General features: G+C 45.5%; 2 protein-coding genes across 2 annotated transcripts in view; one reads left to right on the top strand and one right to left on the bottom strand.

Annotated features, from left to right (window-relative positions):
* Positions 1-254: 254 nt before the first annotated feature.
* On the bottom strand, positions 255-12,857 carry lamc2 (laminin, gamma 2). Its single transcript, XM_056391615.1, has 21 exons — positions 12,607-12,857; positions 9,826-10,002; positions 9,625-9,742; positions 9,316-9,434; positions 9,065-9,196; positions 8,690-8,879; positions 7,888-8,000; positions 7,073-7,465; positions 6,307-6,540; positions 5,550-5,686; positions 5,218-5,374; positions 4,848-5,053; positions 4,574-4,656; positions 4,333-4,470; positions 4,076-4,220; positions 3,809-3,958; positions 3,122-3,239; positions 2,835-3,028; positions 2,305-2,463; positions 2,121-2,220; positions 255-983 (listed from the first exon to the last, which is right to left on the bottom strand). Exons 1-21 carry the CDS (start codon positions 12,683-12,685, stop codon positions 730-732), a joined length of 3,396 nt encoding a protein of 1,131 aa, XP_056247590.1. The 5' UTR covers positions 12,686-12,857; the 3' UTR covers positions 255-729.
* Positions 12,858-15,450: 2,593 nt separating this feature from the next.
* Positions 15,451-20,857, top strand: part of dhx9 (DEAH (Asp-Glu-Ala-His) box helicase 9) — an 18,530-nt gene continuing 13,123 nt past the window's right edge. Inside the window, exons 1-9 of the mRNA XM_056391430.1 lie at positions 15,451-15,512; positions 16,341-16,492; positions 16,564-16,704; positions 17,299-17,425; positions 17,502-17,680; positions 17,771-17,919; positions 19,940-19,986; positions 20,530-20,666; positions 20,812-20,857. The exon at positions 20,812-20,857 is cut by the window's right edge and continues 44 nt beyond it. Of these exons, the coding sequence (XP_056247405.1) occupies positions 16,382-16,492; positions 16,564-16,704; positions 17,299-17,425; positions 17,502-17,680; positions 17,771-17,919; positions 19,940-19,986; positions 20,530-20,666; positions 20,812-20,857 (937 nt within the window). The 5' untranslated portion in view covers positions 15,451-15,512; positions 16,341-16,381. The remainder of the gene's footprint in view (positions 15,513-16,340; positions 16,493-16,563; positions 16,705-17,298; positions 17,426-17,501; positions 17,681-17,770; positions 17,920-19,939; positions 19,987-20,529; positions 20,667-20,811) is intronic.

Raw genomic sequence — 20,857 nt, 5'->3', positions numbered from 1 at the left:
GTGTGTGTGTGTGTGCGTGTGTGTGCGCGTGTGTGTGTGCGCGCGTGTGTGTGTGCGCGCGCGTGTGTGTGTGTGTGTGTTTACAGATCAGGATGAGAAGTTAATCTAATGTTATTGATGCTCAAATGACTTTAATATACGAGTAAAAACTAGAAATTTATCAATTTAAAAATGTAACGTATGTCTGAAGTATATTGACAAGTTGTTAATTTAAAAACAGTTTGTTTTGTTAAAATTATGACATAATTCAGAGATAATATCTTAGAATTTTTATTTCTATTTCAAAGTTTTAATTTTGGCAGGATTAAGCTTCCATACAACTGAACATGTGCTCATATAGAAATACAGAGAAATTCAGCTCTTATTGGACAAAGTGATGAACATTGAGGCAAATGAAAGTGCAGCAGCTTTTATATGAGAGAGTAAAGATACATATAAATATTCTGGAAACATCAACGACAAATAAAAACACTGGATTTTGAAAAATATAAAAACTGAAACTGTACACATATAAATAGACTTCTCTTACAGTCACACGTCAGACATTAACACTAGACGACCTGTAGGGGGCAGTGTGGTGCTGCCTGAAGAATAAACAGGTTCACTGGTTGGTTTGTGCAATAACATTAATATAATTATTAGTTCAACAGGACAGTCGCTCAAAAACTCTTGAAACCAAATTATTTCTGCGTGGCCACTGTGAGGCAGGTTTCTCCTGTGGGTCTGGACTCAGGGCTCCTCGATGGGGGGGCTGTTGAAGCAGCCGCCGGGGATGGATCTCAGGATGTCCTCCAGGTTAGCGATGTCGCCCAGGATGGTGTCGATGTCCCCGTTGATGCCGACCAGCCTGCGACGCATGGCGGTCTCCTGCTGCTCCATGTCCCTGAGCCGAGGCCTCAGCTGATCCTGCACGTCAGTCTGAGCGCGGGCCAGAGAGGCCTCCAGCTGCTGCAGCCGGTCCTCGTCCACGGTGCCGGGCTGGTCTGAGGAGGAGGAGGAGGAAGAGGAGGAGGAGGAGGAGGAGGAGGAGGAGGAGGAGGAGGAGGAGGAGGAGGAAACAGTCATGGAGGACCAGGGAAAAGCATTTACTTAATTTCATAATTTAACAGGCATTAAAAGTAGGATTGTAAAAAGAATTTATACATGAACGATTAATCATCAATAAATACTTCAGATTTAAAAATGGATTTACAAAAACTGAATAAAACTCATTAAGTCAACCATTTATAAATACATTTATTAATTCATCAATAAATAATACAATTTTAAAAATGGATACACATTCCTGGATTCCCTCTTCATTCCTTTGAGCTAATCAATTAGTTTGGTCTTTCAGCCTCTCCAATTAGCCTTTCTGTGACACTACTGAAAAAACCTGATATGACTGGTGAGCTCTCCAACCAATCAGAGGGCTTGTTACATCTCATGGCCAGTTGGGATTGTTGAGCCTTTATCAGCACTGAGTGTCACAGGGAGGCCAAATGGCTAGCTAAGCTAATCGATTAGCTTTTCATCCTGGAAATCACTGAGTCTCTCGTTCAACATGAAAACAACGGCTTGTCTCTCGCTGTTGCTATGACGCTCTGAAGACAACATGACATTAGGGAGCGAATGTATGTTTAACATGATGCAATAAGACGAGTTCAGTTCATCTGCTGCAGCTGAACATCCTGAAATAACGTTTAAAGTCCAGGGCCGGTCGCACAAAAACACCTCAAGTTTTCTACTTCAGTGCGACACTAGAGGTTTGAGTTCTCCTTAGCTGAGGGAGTTACTTAAGGGTGTGAAGCAGTGAAAGAGATTTTACACCAGTAAAATTCTACTGTTTCCATGGAGACTGTTGATTTAGGAACATGTTCATGTTCATCCTTTATCACCATAAACTCAGTCGTGTTCCAGTAAAGGCAGAGTCCGAGGGACCTAAGGTCTTTGACGGTTTAACTGACATAGATAAGGAGAAAACCTTGAATATTTAAGTGAACATTTTTAAACGTTTTTATTCTATGGAAATCCTTAACTTAGACTTCAAGGAAAATCTTAACTTAAGGTGTTTTGTGCAGCTGTTTTTATTTTAAGGAACCCTTAACTCAGACGTAAGGACAGTAAAACCCTGTACTCACTCATGTTGGCCAGCAGGTTGTTGATGTCTCTCAGGGTCTGTCCCACGGCGTTTCTGGCCTGTCTGGCGTTGTTGAAAGCTGCAGCTGCTCCGACGGCCGCCTGCAGAGGAAACATTCACACCGTTCACTTTATGTCCGACAGCGTGTCTTTACCTGACGGGTCGTCTCTGGGTGGACACTTTACCTGTTGAGCGTCGTCCTGCAGCCTCCTGGCGTCGTCCAGCTCAAATTCCAGGTCTCCGACCACATCGACCGCCTTCGTCCTCAGATCCTTCGCCTCCTTGTTCAGTGCGGTGGCTTCGTTCAGCAGACCGGTGTGAGGCGGCAACGATCCAATCGTTCCCTGGAGAACAGAGACACCCGGTCAGCTCAGAGCCCAGGGCCCACACCAGAGTCAAGCCCTTCATATGAATATGCAACTCACTGACACTAACTGAATGTCCAGAACCCACATGTTCTGTTTGTTGCCTATCAGTTTATTGATTAATCATTGATTAAACAGGTGACTGACTGACTGACTGACTGACTGACTGACTGACTGACTGACTGACACGTCTCTGGTGGAACAAGCAAAACAAACATTTGAATATGTCAGTAACAGACCTGGAGTTGTTGTTTCGCTCTCTTTTCTTTAGGCTAACAGTTTCCCCCTGCTTCCAGTCTTTGTGCTAAGCTAGGCTAACACACACACCGTTTTCTACGGCTGGTTTTTACCTCCAGACTGTTGACCAGGCCGTCCAGCATGTTGATTTTTCCCAGTGCACCGGTATAATCTGTGGACACTTCATCCAGGAGGGACAGCGTGTGATCGTTGTTGCGACTGGCCTGCTGGATGGTGGCGTTGATGCCGGGGAGACGCCTAATGGCGGCATCAGCCAGAGCTCTGCTGCCGTCGATCTGCTGGTCAACCCTGAGGAGGAGGAGGAGGAGGAGGAAGAGTCACGTTCAGTCCAGAGTTATAAACAAAGGAGAAAGTTTAATCTGCCAGTCAGAGCGTCGTGTACCTCTCAGGGTGTCGAGCGCGACGTCCAGCTCCTTGGTGTTGCTGTTCATGAGTTGCAGGGCGCCCTCGGTGTCAGCCTTGGCAACGTTGACTCTGTCCAGCAGCTTGTTGAAGTCCTGCAGACACAGACAGGTGTGAATCAATGTGACACAACAGAACTGAGACCAGACTGATTCAGGGTCAGCAGTTTAGGGTTCGGTCTCATTTTGATGCTTTTACTTGTATTGTGCTTCTTCCGACTGAAGAGCATCTGCATGTTCTCATGAGACACGTGAGCCAACTGCTAACATGCTAGCCAGCAGTTAAGCTAACTAGCTTATTGAAACTGCTGTTTATACTTAATGAGAGCAGTAAGGAGCTAATAGTGAACTCTCCTCTGGTTCCATATGCCCACTATATGGCTTAGTCCTCTGTCCGAGTCTGGCCCGTACACCTCCACATCTGGGCTGATTCTGGCTGCTGCTGACAGCTGGAAGATTTTGTGTGTGTGTGCCAGAACTGGTCCAGATGTGGAAGTAGCATCAGACAATCATGATGTATATGGGCCAGACTCGGGCTGAGGAACTGGGCCTAGACTGGGCCACAGGAACACGAGTGTGTGGGCCAGATTTATTTAGAGATTGTGTTTATGAAAGTTGAACTCTATGCGAAAGGTTCTCCAGTGTTGGATGAGTTCTGTCTGTACCTGCTGGGCGGCTTGGCCCTTGGCCAACAGGTCCCTGGCGGCGGCCATGTCTCGCTGCACGCCGCCCTGCAGTGCCTCAAAGCCTGCGATGTTCTCGTGCGCTACACCCTTCATACCGGCAAACCTGGAAACCATGGCGTCCATCTCCCCCTGAGCATCATGGGAAAACACACAGACGGTCTTACACAGAGGAAATATGAACTTATTCTGTAAGATCATCTTTCTGAAACCAAAGAACAGATTTCGACGTCTACCAGCAGCCGTTACCTTCAGGGATGCTGGGAGGTTTTGCTCCATCTTGACGATGTTTTTCAACATGTTGTCCGCCATTTTGCTCTCACCCTTGGCGTCGCTGCTCAAACGGATCGCGTGGTTCTCCATACCCTTCACCCTGGCCGAAGTCTGGTCGTACCTGAACGCACACGGATATCATCAGTTCAACGACATGTCGAGGGAGACGCTCTCATGGACAGAGTCTTGTATCTAACAGTGTTTGAACAATCATTTAAATAGACGCTACTCACATTGTCTTCAGATCTCCGATCAGCTCTTTGACCTTGTTCTCTCTGGTCATGAGAGTCCGGACCAGACCCAGACTCTTCTCAGAGTCGCTCAGAGCCATGTTGGCGGTTTGCTCCACAGCGGTGGCCTTTGTCTGATGTCTGGAGACGGACAAAGAGGAATTATTACTGCTGACAGCAGTGAAGACACAAACATCTACTGTAATGTATCAGTGACACCATGAGATCAGTATAATGGACTTACTTATCTGCCAGGCTGGTCGCTGTCTGCACCAATGAAGACAACAAGTTTGGACCCAGTGCAGGAGCATCTCCAAGAGGAAGGTCCTGACAGGAGGGAGGAGAGGAAACAGGTTATAACCACAAGAAAACACCATCATTTTCTAAGTGTGTTTCTGGATCTTTATTCTGAAGGGTCATTCTTAGTTGGCATTATAGGTAATTACTGTAAAAATTGATGGTGTCATTTATAAAATGGTGAACACTTCCTGCCATCCAGGGTCAGTGTCATGTCTTACAGCTGATCTGAGGTTCCTCTTGGCCTCCTCCAGTTTGCGTTTCATCTCATCCATCAGAGTCTGGACCGTTTTCACTTCCGTCTTGTAGGTTTTCTGTTTGTGTTTGATGTCGTCGGCCGTGTCGGCGAGGTTTTGGATGTCCTGTCCCTCGGCCAGCTGACTCCTGCTAATGGACGACAGGCGACGCTGCAGGCTCTTCTCCAGGTCTATTGGACACAAAGGAAGTGACATCATCAACGTCCTCTTATCAGATTTGTACGACTGAAGTGTGTTCAGCTGCAGTTCTTCACACATCTGAAACTCATACTTCCTGTCTCAGGTAACTGATAAAGAATCAATAAGTGACATCAGTGACAAAGCGTCGTCTTACCTTCGATCTCCTCAGTGTCATCCTGCAGGTTGTTCACCAGCCGCTCAACGGCTCTCAGAGCAGCCTCCATCTCGGCGCCGTTGGCTGGACTCAAACCTCCGTCCATGTCTGAGAACTTAGTCTCCAGATCCTTCAGTCTGGCAGCGTACGCCTCCATCTGACGCACAGGAAACAGGTTTGGACAATGTTAGATACTGTGTTTTCAGCATGTCCTGGAGCTCTGCTGCCCCCACGTGGCCAAGCAATCAAACTACACCTGGAAACTGGAGGAGTTAGTTTAATAGAACCAATCAAAGCGCAGTGTCATTTAAAGAAAGTTTTCACAGCTGTACCTTTGTCTTGATGGGGCTGAAGCAGGCGGGGCAGTTAGATCGTTGGCACCTCAGACCCTCGAAGCCCGGTCTGCATCGACAGCGACCAGAGTCATCACACTGTCTGGACTCAGAACCCTGGACGTCGCAGTCACACGCTGGTCCACAAAACAAGAGAGGAGACCACTGTTAGTGACTTTACAGATCCAGGATCCCGAGTTTCTCAGGTTACTGTGTTAAAACTATCAAGTTTCAAGTTCTCCAGTTGAAATTTAACCAACTTCATCTAAAGATATTGAACCATTTTTATCCACGTTAAACTCCCATATGAAGATGGTTTCAAAATTACCTTTATGAAAGATTTCAGTGAGTCAAATCTGGAAATATCCAATTCGATTTTTTTACCGGTAACAAAAGGTGTTCCACAAGGATCAGTTCTAGGCCCATTCTCCTTTACAGTCTACATCAATAACATAACATAAGATTGTCTCTTCTCTAACCGACTGTGATGTCTGTCTTTACACAGATGAGATAAGATAAGAAAAACCAAGTTCAAGAGATGTTGATTTGACACAACTTCAAGAGTCACAGACTATAAATATGAAGGTATTTGTCTGGATGAATCATTTACTGGACCTCAGGACCAGACCAAACTTGCTCTACTAATTCTCTTCTCCTTCAAGTCCCGAGGAATTTCTTTGAACTTGGAAAATCTGCCTTCAGTTTTTGTTCCAAACACATGGACACACTCAAGATTGACAAACCAGCTTCCACTTACATTTGCAGGCGTCGGCGGCTCGGCTGTGGTAGAAGCCTCTCAGACAGGACTCACAGCTCCAGCCCTTCGTGTTGTTCAGGCACTTCAGACATTCGCCGCTGCTGCGGTCGCAGCTTCCCGCCACGCTGACGTCCATGTGACCGTTACACTCGCAGGGTCTGCAAGGGCGCCGCAGTCCAGCGACTCCTGCGGGGTCTCCATAAAACCCCTCCTGACAGGCGTCACAGCGAGGACCTGAAGGCCGACGCAGACACAGTATCATCAGTGAACGAGCAGTAGATGATTGTAGAGCCTTGTTAGCATCTACACTGATTAATCAATTAATTCCAAGACCTAAAGCTAATCATTAGAGTTTCCTCAGATTGGTACGGAGGCTCATTCAGGACTGGAACATTTCACCAACTCATCACATTCATTTCTGATCCAAAAAGCATCAAACAGCAAATTAAATATATTTGAGTTAATATTAAATAGAAACATCTTTTGTCTTGTTTAGCAGTTCAGGGCCGGTCCAAGACTGTATGGGGCCCTTGGCAGAATTTGACCTGGGGGCCCCCACCACCTTGGCACCACCCACACTATTGATAATTGTCAGAGCTTGATCATTCACACACCTTCTGTAAATCCAACACACCCATTCATTTAAGTATGGATATTAGTATAGTATAGATTACCATGACATCATGTATCACAAATAAAAAAAACATCACAATGAGCAAGAGGAGCCGTGGGCTACAACCAGAACTGGGTTTGTTCTGGAACGTACCGGTGGTTCCGGTCGGGCAGTTGTCACACCGGGGCTCCAGTGAACCAGCGGCCAGTGAGCAGGACACTCCCTCCGGACAGGGGCACTTCACGCAGGTCTGGAGCTGCCATGGGTCTCTGTACAACCCCTCGGGGCAGTGCCGCTCTCCGGGCGTCTCGTCGGCAGAGTAACAGTCTCCGGTCTGAGGGTCACAGCTGCCTCCTCTGCAGCTGCAGGGCTCGCAGGGGCTGAAGGCTCCGTCTGCGGGGGTCCTGCGTCTGAAACCGGCTGAGCAGCGTTCGCAGAACTCGCCCTCGTATCCAGCGGGGCAGCTACAGGTCTGAACCCAGCCGGCCGGGACGCCGTCCCCACGCTGCGCCGACACCAGCTGCACGTTGTCAAGGTAACCACGTCCTGAGAAGACACAGTTCATCACAGTTCATCTACTACTGACCACTAAACACCAGGATCACAAACATCAGATATGAAATGTGAGTGAATGAGCTGAAGTCATGAATCAATCCTTCAGCATCTTGTTGGTTTATAAATGTTGGAACTTCAGCTGTTTCTAAAGTGGAAACATGATGTTTTGTAACCTCAGATTTAGTCCAGGGAGTTTCCCCAGGTTATTGAAAAGCATTTCTCTTCTTGTTTTGGGGCCGACAAGGAGGATTGCAGTTTTGTCCTCATTTAACTTTAAGAGGTTTTTGCTCATCCATTTATTTATTGCTAGAAGACAGAATGAAGCTCATAGCTGCAGCATTATTCAGCAGAGATGTACAGATCTGTGTCATCCATGTAACTATGGAAACATACAGTACAGAGGAGAAACTCACCGTTTTCGCCGAAGGTCGCCCGGATCTTGATGGCGGTGAGGTTCTGGAGGAGCTTCTGGAACTGGAGGGAGGAGAGCTGAGGCCTCCACCTGCTGCCGGGTCGCTCGTCCAGTCTGTTCGTGAGACAGAAGACAGAGTTTCACACGTTTTTACTCACGGCCAGGCGGTGGACGTCATCCAACAGTGCAAGTATCTTGGGACAACAACTGACAACTAACTAACTTTTGACTCAAACACTGCTGCCGTTTGTGGAAAGGCCTGTCGGCGTCTGTACTTCTACCGCAAGCTTAGACGTTTTAATGTCGACACCTGTTTTCTGAACATGTTTTATTCTTGTTTTATTGAGTCTGTTTTAACCTTTTCATGTATCTGCTGGTTTGACACAAATACTTTGAGATTTGAGCTAAAACCAAAACCACAGACAGGTGAGTTAAACTAAACTCTCCTGCAGCCGTGGATCTATGCAGCTTCAGCTACCTGTGTACAGGTGTAATTATCCGTCAAGATTTTGTGTTTTATGGTGCAGGCGTTGTGTTCCTGCAGCATCACTACTGAAGTCAATCTCATGAGCCTCAGCAGCTGCAGATGTGTTTCTACTTGCTCTGATTCCAGCAGCAGGATTCCTCCGCTCTGACAGGAATGTTCCAGTCCAGAGAAAAAAGTCTTGAAGTATCAGCGAGGCTGAGCTCAACCTGTGGCGTTTAATTTAAGCTCTGTGAAGCACCAGGCGGGTGGAGCTCATCACGTCAGGAGTGGTAAGTGAGAATAAAAATGTGTGGTGACGACGGATCTTCTCTCTCACCTGAAGCTGTACTTGATTTTCTGTCCACAGGGGACGATGGACCGAAGGTCGCCCAGGGAGGCGGAGACTCTGAGACCGGCGCCCTCCAGGATCACGTCATTGGTGGACGGGTGTCGGACGCCCCGGTCCAGACGTAAGGAGAAGGAGAAGTTCTGACCATAACTGAGCAACTGGTTCCCCAGGTAAGGACCTGTAGGAGAGGAGACACCTGGTCAGGAGGAGGAGAAGAGGACACAAGGAAAGGAAAGGAAAGGAAAGGAAAGAAGGAAAGGAAAGAGAGAACTGGGTGACAGCAGCAATTATGAACGAAATGAAAAAGAGAAAAGGAAGAGCAGGTGATAAAAGGAAGATAAAGGAGGCGGGGTTTATTCTCACCTGGGGCGTACAGGTAAACTGGCAGGCTGTTTTTGGAGATCACCTCCAGGTCCCGGTGTGTTGGTGACCATCTGAAATGAACGTCACTGGGGGTGACGCCCTGAGCCGTCGCCACTGTCCAACCGCCAGGACCTGAAAACACAACACACTTCACACACTGCAACCACTTTTATTTTGAAATTACTCCCCGACTCCCCTGTTAACTACTGAAGCTGTCTCTGGTCTTTTATTGTGAAGAGGTAAACGGTTACCATCGGTGAAGGTGGAGGTGATGTTGTGGATGGAGTAGCCGGATTGTGCAGAACACTGGCTGCTGTGGCCGTAACAGAAACATGGCGTCTGATTCCCAGAAACCTCTCTGCTCTGACGTCTGAAAAACACAACAGTTAGTGTCGGTTGAAGTTAAAGTGCTGAAAGGAGGTGAAGCGTCAGTTTTAATACTGAAAGGAGTTGAAGCATCGGTTAAAGTTTTACTACTGAAAGGAGTTGAAGTGTCAGTTAAAGCGCATTAACTGAGTGTAGATTATTGTAAAGAGTCTGTGGATGTGAAGTGCTCTCACCTTTGCGTGCAGCCGTTCGGTCCAATTGGTCCATCAGGGCAGCCGTCACATTTCCTTCCTGTGACTCCTTTTTTGCACCTGCAGCGCCCCCTGCTGTCACATTTAGCACTGACAGAACCTGAGGGAGAGGACACAGGTTTAGACACCCAGCAGCAGCTTCTCTTTCCCAGCATCGGGGACAGGTATGTCGTAGTTTCTCACCTATGGAGTTGCAGCTACAGGGCGTGCAGCTCAGTCCCGCCCCCTCCTGGTAAAAGCCGGCCTTGCAGCGCTCGCAGTGGCGGCCCTCTGTGTTTTCCTGACAGTCGACGCAGCGGACCCCAAAGGCGTCCCGAAGGCAGTGATGAGCTCTGCCATTGCAGTTACAGCGCAGGGCAGCTGAGGAGGACACGGGAGTCAAAATCATTCTGTTTATTTTGAATTGAATTTAAATCATTTATTGGACATTTCTTCTTGCTCCTCTGGTTGTTGATTCTTTGGTGCGTAAATAAATTTACAATACAACACATAATCCCTGCTAGCGCCCCCCAGAGGCGGCAGTCTGCATTACAGTTACAGTGACAACTGATGATGGAGGGAGAGGAAAGGGGATTGTCCTTTGTTGAACATGAATATCCTCAGTAGATTTGAATATGATTTATATCGTGTTATACATTAAAACATAATAGAAATCTGAATCAGAATCACGGTCTCTTTTCCACTGAGCTGTAACATGACCAAACAGAGTGTTACAGATGTTTACAGAGGTTGAGGCGCCTCGTTTGTTCTGTGGTTTGTTCACAAATCCAAGAAAGTGCAGCCCCTCCCACCCTGAAGCCCTGCAGACATCAGGGTCCCGCCCAAACCAGCCGACGCCCAGCGTGAGGAGACGCCACTGAGCCGGGATCATCACTGACCGACTCCACCAGGGAATTAACGCCTCGTTATAAACTGATGGTTTCAACAGGCTGCTGCTTGTTCCTGCTGTTAACAAAGAGCGGGAACTCCATCGTCAGCTGAGACAGGAACATAAACAGCACTTAGTGGTGAAGTCATGTAATCACAGCTCAGCCACATCAGCCTGTTTTCAAGTGAAATTCATTTCCTCGTTTATGGAGGAAGAATCTCAGACATTTAAATCCAAAATCTAACAAATCAAACTCCAGGTAACAAGACGCAGAATCATGTGCTATTGGATTAAATATTGATTCATGTCTTTTCATTATCAACTTCATTTGTGAATTCTCATCTTAATCTATAATCATACATTTTTATTTTTGATCATTAACCTGAATCAGTGAAGTAACTTGTTAAATGTCGTGGAGTCACAGTTGAAAGATGTTGGTTTATAAAAGCTGAAGTTTTTCTCCACCTTCAGTTTTCTACTTAAATCTGACACTTAAGGTTTGATTTCTCCTTAGCTGAGGGAGTTACTTCAGGGTGTTGCACAGAATAAGTTAGTTAAGGAAAAAAGTTAAGAGATTTTACAGCGGTACAATTCCGCTGTTTCCATGGAGACAGTTTGTTTATATTAGCTTGTGACACCTGTGATCACGTTGAAGAAGCTGCTGTCTCCTGATGGAGCCTCACCTCAGTCAACTTTACGGTTTCACTGACTTTAAGTGATTCCTTACGTTTAAAACCTTCAATACGTAAGTGAACGTTTTAAAGAAACCTTGAGGAGAAGACTGAAGGAGCAACTCTTTTTATTTTATTTATTTTAACTCTTATTTTAAGGAAAATTGAACTCAGGCTTTTGTGTAACCAGCCTTTGAACACTGAGTAATTTACCTGTCCACAGGTGTTCGGGGGGGGGGGGGGGGTTAAGGTGCGTTTGTTTGTCTAAGTGTCTGGACGAGGTCGACTGATTCAGAGGTCGGTGCAGACTGTAGCAGCTCAGTCATGGTGGATACACTGTGACTCACTGTGACTGGAGGTAATGTACACCTGAGCGTTGCCGCCGGCGACTGTGAGCTCAGGTATAATTGCTTTGACAGGACAGTTTCCAACATGTGGAACATCCTGACATGACTCCGCCCTGAACACACAGAAGGAAACTTTGAACCCAGAGGGAACAAAACACACCAGAGCCCCGCCCACAGACGCTTCCTGTGACATCATAGCCTCACGCAGCAGAACCTGCCCACATCTGGAAACACATCAGGTGTGTTCTGGTCTGTACTGGAATCATCAGACTAACCTGGCTGCTGGAGCCTCACCCATAGGTGAGGGAGGGGCTGCAGGGGCCTCACCCATGGGTGCCTCCCTTCTCTCTGTGTCTCTTACATTGAGCTGCTGTGACGTCTCATTAAAATATAAATATCATATGTAACATAATTTAATTAGTGGTAGATTCTAATTAAAGTGAAACCTTGTTAGTTTAGTTTAGAGTTTCTATCTGCTGCTGATTCTCTCCTGTCTCCAGTTAAACCAGCTAAAACAGAGCAGCTGATCATTTCCTACAATTAGTTAAAAATATACAGATCAAAGACAATAACAACAGCAACAACAACAAAAATAACAACAACAACAACAACAAACAGTCAAATAAAGGCAATTAACAACAGATACTATTAGATGTAAATTAACACAATTATTTCTATTCATTAAACATTATTTTGTAAAATAAAATCTCTAAATTAGACTATTGAAGTAAACCAAGGTTAATTTTAGTTTATAATAAATTAAATCTCTCTTTAATGAACCACATGTGCCTCTTGTTTTTGGAAGAGATCTTGACAATTTTAAGAATTGTTTCTCTGTAATTAGTCAATTTCTTTCTCTGTTTCTGCTGTTTGTTACAGAGCTCAGGTGAGTGTTTCCTCTCGGGCTGAGCTCAGGTGAGTGTTTCCTCTCGGGCTGAGCTCAGGTGAGTGTTTCCTCTGGGGCTGAGCTCAGGTGAGTGTTTCCTCTCGGGCTGAGCTCAGGTGAGCAGATGGAGCAGAGTTTAAAGATGCTGAGCTCCTGCAGCTCTCAGATCAAGTAAGAAGAGCAAACACTTACTGTAGTGGTTGTATGTGGCCTGGACGGCGCAGACGGCAGACAGAAGTCCACACAGTGAAATCCAGCTGCTGCTCCTCATGTCGTGTGAATCTTTAAAACCAGATCAGTGTCAAATCCTCAGAAGCAGCAGATAAAACTCCTGCAGCTCCTCACAGCGTCGCCTTTTAACTCCTCTCCTGCTGCAGGTCTCAGCACGCCGCACATACTCACTTACTCACATGTGATTCACACACACACACACACTCAGTCAGAGGATATGACGGCTGCAATGTGTGTGTGTGTGTGTGTGTGTGTGTGTGTGTGTGTGTGTGTGTGTGTGTGTGTGTGTGTGTGTGTGTGTGGGACAGTGCGGGGCGTTGTTCTGGACGTTTACTGGGACTCTTCCATCACATTTCCATATTTCTGACACAGAGACGTTTCACAGACTTGAATTAAAAGTGTGTGTGTGGCCGCGAGGTGAAAACACTCTCTGTTCCTCACATGGAAAATATCTTCAGATTGAAACTCGTCTGGAGAAAAGTTCAGACTGAACGGAGACAATCAAACATCATGAGTTTATGACCATGATCAGCTGTAAAACACCAGAGTTACACCTGCTGTGTGAAGCTCTACTTCATTTATAAATCATTTTTTAAGGACTTTGTATTGAATGTTTATATTTTATCTTTATAATCTACTTGCTTTTCTCTTTTCTTCGCTGAGGGAGCAACTGTTGACCTGATTTACCTCCTGGGGATCAATGAAGTTTATTGATTCTGAGAGCTAATGAAGTGTTAGCAGCCCCAACACCACCAGTACACACATTAATAATGATCAATACATCTCTCACATCGATCAATCAATGTGTGTGTGTGCGTGTGTGTGTGTGGATTGTCTCCATTTGTAAACTGTATCCTGAGGCTGTGACACACCCTGAACCTCAGACACACACTTACTCACACACACACATTATGATCCATCAAACACACCCTGCCACTACCTGGATACACAGTCATACACTTTCCCCACCTCTGATCTGCACAAATACACTGCTGCAGGCGCACACACACACACACACACACACACACACACACACACACACACACGCCGAGTCTGCTCCTGTTACCTGGCCGACACCACACCCTGAACACACACGTTATCAACACCTGCCTGGACCTCAGAGCTGCATGTCTCAGCTCACTGCAGTGAACTCCAGTACACCATGTAATATACCACATATACGTCCCTTTATTATTATCACATGTATACATCCTCTGGATATATAGCTAACTCTACCGGTAACAGAAACTCCAGAGACTGGCGAGGAGACGCTACAGTGACGTCAGCACGTAAACGGTCCGTCACTGCTGGTGATGAAAGGTGATGTACTCTGAGTAAACGTGTTACTGCGGCACATTTTTAAAAGGGGAAGAGGAGGGTAAAACATCTGATATGGGGATGATAATAATAATATATGATAAAAGTATTAAACAACATCTTATATGTACATGGAGATTTCCAGCATGTGATCTGGGATTGTAAACAACAGCATGTGTGAGATGTTGTGTGAAGCCAGACCAGCAGCTGCTCTGTGACCAAGAGGAGAGAGTTTCAATTGTATTCTGAACACAACAAGTGGCCAGGGGACGTTTCAGAGAAGAGAGTCATGTGGTCAGATTTGTGGCTGGACCGCAGCAGCACTGACCCTGACTGACTGACTCACTGACTGATTCACTGACTGACTGAGTGACTGACAATAAAATACGTTTTTCTCTGTAGAAACGTGAATGGATTCACTTTATTGACGGTGTTTGATCATAATAACGTAGTAAAAGTCTGTAAAACAGCAGTTTTTCTCTGTGGAAATATTAATTAATCTTTCTGTAATTTTATTGTTTTTACACTTCATTTGAATTTGGATGTTTTACTTTAATTTTTATGTTTTTTTTTTGGCAGCTGCCAGTCATATTTTCATATTTTTTTGGATTAATTTTTTCCAGGCTTTTGTGGCTTTATTGATGGTGAAGTAGAGAGAGACAGGAAATGGGGGAATGAACCGGGGCCGACTGCAGCCTCTACACATGGGGAGCTACTCGACGCCAATACTTTAACAGCGCATAGTGAAATGTGTATATTTTTACATAGTGTAACATGTTGCACGCATATATGTTAGTGATGTACATTTAATTTATACATGCAAGTTAACTGAAACAATACACATATAAATGCTCATTTTGACATATATTATTACATAGAACACACTAGTTAATTTTTATGTGTTGACATTAAATATTTAATTTATTTATGCAAGTTTATTAAAAGAACATAAATGTTAAAAAAAAAAAGAAAGTGTTTTTGTTTTTCTTATTAATTTCTCATTAATTTTAAACATGTTTAACTTCCCATTCTGGGAAAGTCTCAGTCTTTTATATAATATCAACATATACTGACTGTGGTGGATATATATTAATGTAACAGATGTCTACAATAGAAGCACACATACATACATTTATATACTTTTATAGGCTAGATCATGTCAATGTATGAAATTATTACAATTTCTCATATAATGTTTTACATATGAGCTTTTATTTTATATGTGCTTATATGTCATACATGGAAACTCAATCTATGTACATGTATTACATTTACAGTTTAAAGATACTGAACTGCAGCAGCTCAGTTTTTAGTCCTTGTTTAATAAATAATATAATGTAACAACAACAACAACAACAACAACAACAACAACAACAGCAACAACAGTAGTAACAGTAGTAACAGTAGTAACAGTAGTATGTCTCCAGTCCGCCGGTGGCGCTGTAGCAGCAGTGAAGCGGTTTTCTAACCGGAAGTAAACAGTAACAGGACGATAACAAACCAGCGGAGCGTGAAGTCTGAAGCACTTTAAACCGTCACCGACACCGACTGTGAGTAACTACCCACCTGTCTGACCGTCAGTAACTACCCACCTGTCTGACTGTCAGTAACTACCCACCTGTCTGACCGTCAGTAACTACCCACCTGTCTGACCGTCAGTAACTACCCACCTGTCCGCCGCTGAGTTTGTTAGTCAGGTCGTGTTACTGGTTATTGGCGGCAGAGACAGAAACTCAACGCTAGTTAGCAGGAAGCTAACGTTAGCTCAGTGAGCTAACTACAGAGGGAGGTTCACTCATTGATTCTGCTAATGTTAACTTATATCAGCTCCGTATACTTCTTATATTTAAATTCCTTTTGACCTTTTTAATAATATTTAATTCGTCTGTAACTACAAACCAGACTCTGTTGAAAAACCTCGGTTAATAACGTGAGAGTCCTTCTCTGAATAATCCGTCTCTTCACATCACTTTGATTTACAGCTGAATTAAACTCGTGTCTCATGATCTTTCGCTTCTTGTTTCTATCCCGAATCCACTAATGAAGATTGTATTTATTCCTAAAATCTTTCATGATGTCATGAATAAAGTTGATTATGTTCCCGGGTGAGAGAAGAAGAAGAAGTGTTATTCTCTGTAGAGTTTGGTTGTGCTTTCATTCTGACAGTAAACAACAATTTCTTAGTGAAATACAGACCAAGTAATATTTACAGTAATTTGTAGTTTTAGTGTCTTTTAAAGAAGCTGCTGTCATCAGTCACATTTTAATCTGACTCCCATTCCTCTTAATGAACTCTGAACCGATCATAAGTCACTTAATGAAGTGAGTGCTGGTGTCGCTCGCTGCTGACTGACGGGGGGTGCTCTTGGTTTCTTCAGGGGTCTACAGAGGAGGAAGCTCCCTCACCCGTCAGCCCGTCATGGCGGACATCAAGAACTTCTTGTACGCCTGGTGTGGGAAAAAGAAGCTGACGCCCAACTACGACATCCGAGCTGCGGGGAACAAAAACCGGCAGAAGTTCCTGTGTGAGGTGAGTGTTCTCCGTCACGTTCTGTCAAACACCGGTTTGTTCTGTCTCACCCTCAGCTCTCCTCCGCCCAGGTCCGAGTGGACGGCTACAACTACATGGGGATGGGGAACTCCACCAACAAGAAGGACGCTCAGACCAACGCCGCCCGGGACTTTGTCAACTACCTGGTCCGAGTCGGAGAGATGAGCGCAGCAGAGGTCCCAGCTCTGGGGGTCAGTGCGACACAGCTGCTTTTAATGAAATCTGACTGGCTGGTTTTAATATGAGATCTGATGAAGATCCAGGGAAATATGAAGCTCCGACGGGACGCAGCTTCCAGGGAGACGATTTATTTATTTATTTGGATCCATCAGTCGTAGTGACCAAGGTGCAGCTCCTCTCCCTGGGCTCCACTCCAGTAAACATGGCTTCATAATGCAGGAGAATGTCAATTAAAATCAAAGGTAGATCGTTAGATGGATGGATGGATACTTTATTATTGATCTCCTAGGGGAAATGAATGTGTCCAGTAACTCATTGATAATAATAATAATAATAATAATAAAAACAGTTCATAATAAATGAACAATAATGATTAGCTCAGTCCACTTCCGTTGGCTTTTATTTGATGCACTTGAACACACCACTGGGCAGTGACCCAAGTGAGTAAGGAGAGAAATGAATTGTTGCTGTAAGAATTACAGTAATATATTTGATATATTGATTTATATTGATGTCTGTAATGATATATGTGATTGATAGACTCTCCCAGGGCGTCAGCTCTGTCGGTGAATGCCACAGTAACTTAGTCAGAGTCTTGTCACCAGGTGAGCGCTCCAGACGCTGATCAGCCTGACGGAGGAGGAGGAGGAGGAGGAGGAGGAGACGGTGGCTTCGGGAACCTCCCCCCCAGCGGTCCTCTGCCTCCTCACCTTGTGGTGAAGGCTGAGAAAGGTAACGCTGCGATCATTTCTCTAAGTTCAGAGTTCAGTCATGATAAACGCTGACTCTTCTTCTTCGTTGGTGTCAGACGAGGACGGTGTCAGCGGGCCGGTTCCTGGAGTGACTGGACTGGGTTACTCAGGAGCAGGAAGCTCTGGGTGGGGAGGAGGAGGAGGAAGAGGAGGAGCAGGGGGAGGAGCTCAGTGGGACCGAGGAGCCAACCTGAAGGAGTACTACGCCAAGAGAGACGAGCAGGAGGCGCAGGCGGTACGTCCTCCTCCCTCGGCTGACTCTGAGTCAGTCTGAGTAGAACCTGATCAAACTGCCTCCTTCTCTTTGTCCTGATGTGTTTCGTAGACTCTGGAGTCGGAGGAGGTCGACCTGAACGCCAGTCTCCATGGTAACTGGACCCTGGAAAACGCCAAGGCCCGTCTGAACCAGTTCTTCCAGAAGGAGAAAACCAGCGCTGAGTATAAATACAGCCAAGTGGGACCAGACCACAACAGGTCTGGATCAGAACCTCACGTGCACTCTGACGTGTCACAGTCCCCACAGACCGCTCACCTGCTCTGAGGCCGTTCCATAATTATTGATCAGCCCATAGAATATAAAAACAACAGATTCTTCATCATCATCATCATCACAACATCCTAAACTCCAGAGGAAAACACTCGCATCAGAAAATGTAAAATATTCAGTTTACAGTGAAGGTTTGAGGTGTTTTGATAGTTTAGTGATTTAATATCTACATTTTTATTGATTCATTTTCTTTCAGCCAATCGTGATGGTTTGAGCTCCAGTCGGCAGCTTCCTCCTGCTGCTGGTGTCTGGTTTATTCCCAGTGTAGAGGAGCTGTTGGTGTGATGCCTTCAGGCGTCTCTGTCTGTGACGGGATGTTCCTCATCACTGAGTGATGGGTTAATTACTGTTAGTTTCTTACACTGGAGGTTTTGAGTGTTTGTGTTACTGAAGAACAAGTGTAGAGAGAAGGTCACAGAGGTGAAGTACGGGTTGTTGTTGTCGAGGTTCTATGAGCTCAGGGAATCAGAACCTTTAAAAAGGCGTTCCTGTGGTTCTACAGAACCCTGATGAGGCTGTGAAGTTCTTCAGAAACTGTCCTGATTTTATTCTCTGCTGCTCGTTGTTCTTCTGCTTCAGACTCTCAGAACCTTTTATCTTCTCACCGTGTGACGGTTCATTGAATCTAGAACGAACGATGAGTCGCCATTAGAGCTGCACAATTCATATCAATGCAATATCCAAAATGTTAGCATTAGCATTGTTAGCAGCGTCAGTGTTGTGGAGCTACAGATCATGTTCTCCAGACGTAAAGAGATCAGCAAAAATCACATCATCATCATTTTTATTTTTCAGGGAAAATGAAATGGAAAACATTCGATTCCAACAGAAATCACAATATCTGTCAAAATAATCACATGGCTTTTCTTGGTGTCGTGCATCTGTAGTCGTTATAATCCACGACGTCAGCTCGGAATCTGAGCTTCATTATTCTACGTCGACTGACGGTGTCGACGCGTCATTCAGATTTTTCCGGTGCTCAGGACGTTCCTGTATGTTTTTCTGCTGGACTGCTGTGAACCCAGAGACCTCCGGAGTGTGTCGGCTACACCAGAGAGATCTCACTGCATCTAACACACACACACACACACACACACACACACACACACACACACACACTGAGCAGAGAGCAGCTGAATCCTGGTTCAACACAAAGTCTGAACACAGACGTTAAAACTAAACTTACAGACACCAGCAGCTTGTTCAGGCGTCTCGTCTGTTTCCTGGTTGATGTCTACAATATAATAACGGTCTGATGGTCAAAGACTGTCAGGTGACGTCAAAGAAAACGTGGCCTCTCCAGAGCCGGTGTTTGGTTTGTCCATTCAGGGCCACTGTAGAAACATGGCGGCTCTGTAGTTGTGACAGTCAGTGTCTTGACTCCTGTCAGCTGCTGTGTAACGACCTGAGGGAAGAGCTGCTTCACCAATCATCATCCATTCAGTACATTTAGTCTTTAGAAAGGGTTGATCTCACTGCAGAACACTTTGTTCTGCTGTAACATGAAAACCGTGATTGTGCAAAGAAAAAAAACAAAGACTGATCCTGATTTAAACCCTGACCGACATTCAGCTGGTGAAGTGGGCCGGAGTTTAGAGACTGAACGCCGAGGTGACGCCAGAACTCACAGCCACACTGAAGGAAGACATGGGACAGCGTTTAGGTGCACTAAAGCTGTCCCATGGGTGCAGCTCAGGGCTCAGAGGAGTCTGGTTGTGATTTCTGGTGTCACTGTTCACCGCAGGGCAGAGAGCAGCCGGGAGGCGGCAGAGTCAGAGCTGTTGATTGGTGTTTATTAATCCTAAGTCTGGCAGAAAAACATACAGGCTTCCTCCTGAGAGCGCGGCAGGTGAGTTCATCACGCCACTCTACGTTGTGTTCATCAAGGCTTTTAGTTTGAAAGGCTCAGAGGAAGTGAAGCTGTGATGTTTGTGTTTGTCTCTGCAGGAGCTTCATCGCGGAGATGCAGCTGTTTGTGAAGCAGCTCGGCAGAAGTAAGAAAGGTTTCCGTCTCAATGATGTGATTTTTGTTTTTGTTTTTTCCTCCACGCCAGCGACAGTCAGAGCAGCCATTTTGAAGTTCGGCACAAACAACACGAGGACTCGAGGACGAACTGAACAGATTTTGGTGAAAGAAACATGTTTGTTTGGTACAAGACCAACAGAAATCACATCGTCGTCATGGAACAAAATGAAAATGAAAGAATAACCACTCCAGCTGTGGTCACTTGGTTCTTCAGTCGACTGGCTGCCAGTATCTCGTAGAGCCGATGTTCAGGTTCCTGTTTTTAAAGCTCTTCCTGGTTTGGGAGCGGCTCACGCTGCAGCTTGTTTTAACTGGAACTGCAGAACAACCTGCAAACAGCTGCCAGAGATTCAAACCACGGCTCGTCAGAATTCTGCTCTGAAGCGCCTCTAGTGGCCAAAACCTTGTTGTTTGTATAACTGTCATTTTAAAAGTCAGATTTCAAAGTAAAGCTCAGCTGGCTTGAGGCAGGAGTGTCTGGGTCATGTGCTCTGCTCCGTGTGCTCCGCAGGGATCACGGCTCGAGAGCACGGCTCCAACAAGAAGCTGGCGGCGCAGTCGTGCGCTCTGTCTCTGATCCGGCAGCTGTATCACCTGGGAGTGATCGAGGCGTACTCCGGCGTCACCAAGAAGAAGGAGGGAGAAACTGTACGGCTGAGACAAGCTCCGCCTTTTACTTTTTAAAATGGAAACATCAGAAAACCAACATGTGTTTGACTGTGTGTGTGTGTGTGTGTGTGTGTGTGTGTGTGTGTGTGTGTGTGTGTGTGTGTGTGTGTGTGTGTGTGTCCAGTTGGAGGTGTTTGAGGTCAGCGTGTCTCCAGACCTCCAGCAGCAGC

This window comes from Seriola aureovittata, chromosome 12 (genome assembly GCF_021018895.1).
Source record: "Seriola aureovittata isolate HTS-2021-v1 ecotype China chromosome 12, ASM2101889v1, whole genome shotgun sequence".
NCBI classification, from domain to species: domain Eukaryota; kingdom Metazoa; phylum Chordata; class Actinopteri; order Carangiformes; family Carangidae; genus Seriola; species Seriola aureovittata.
The sequence above is the reverse complement of the archived record's forward strand: the minus strand, read 5'-3'. Positions and strand labels throughout refer to the sequence as shown.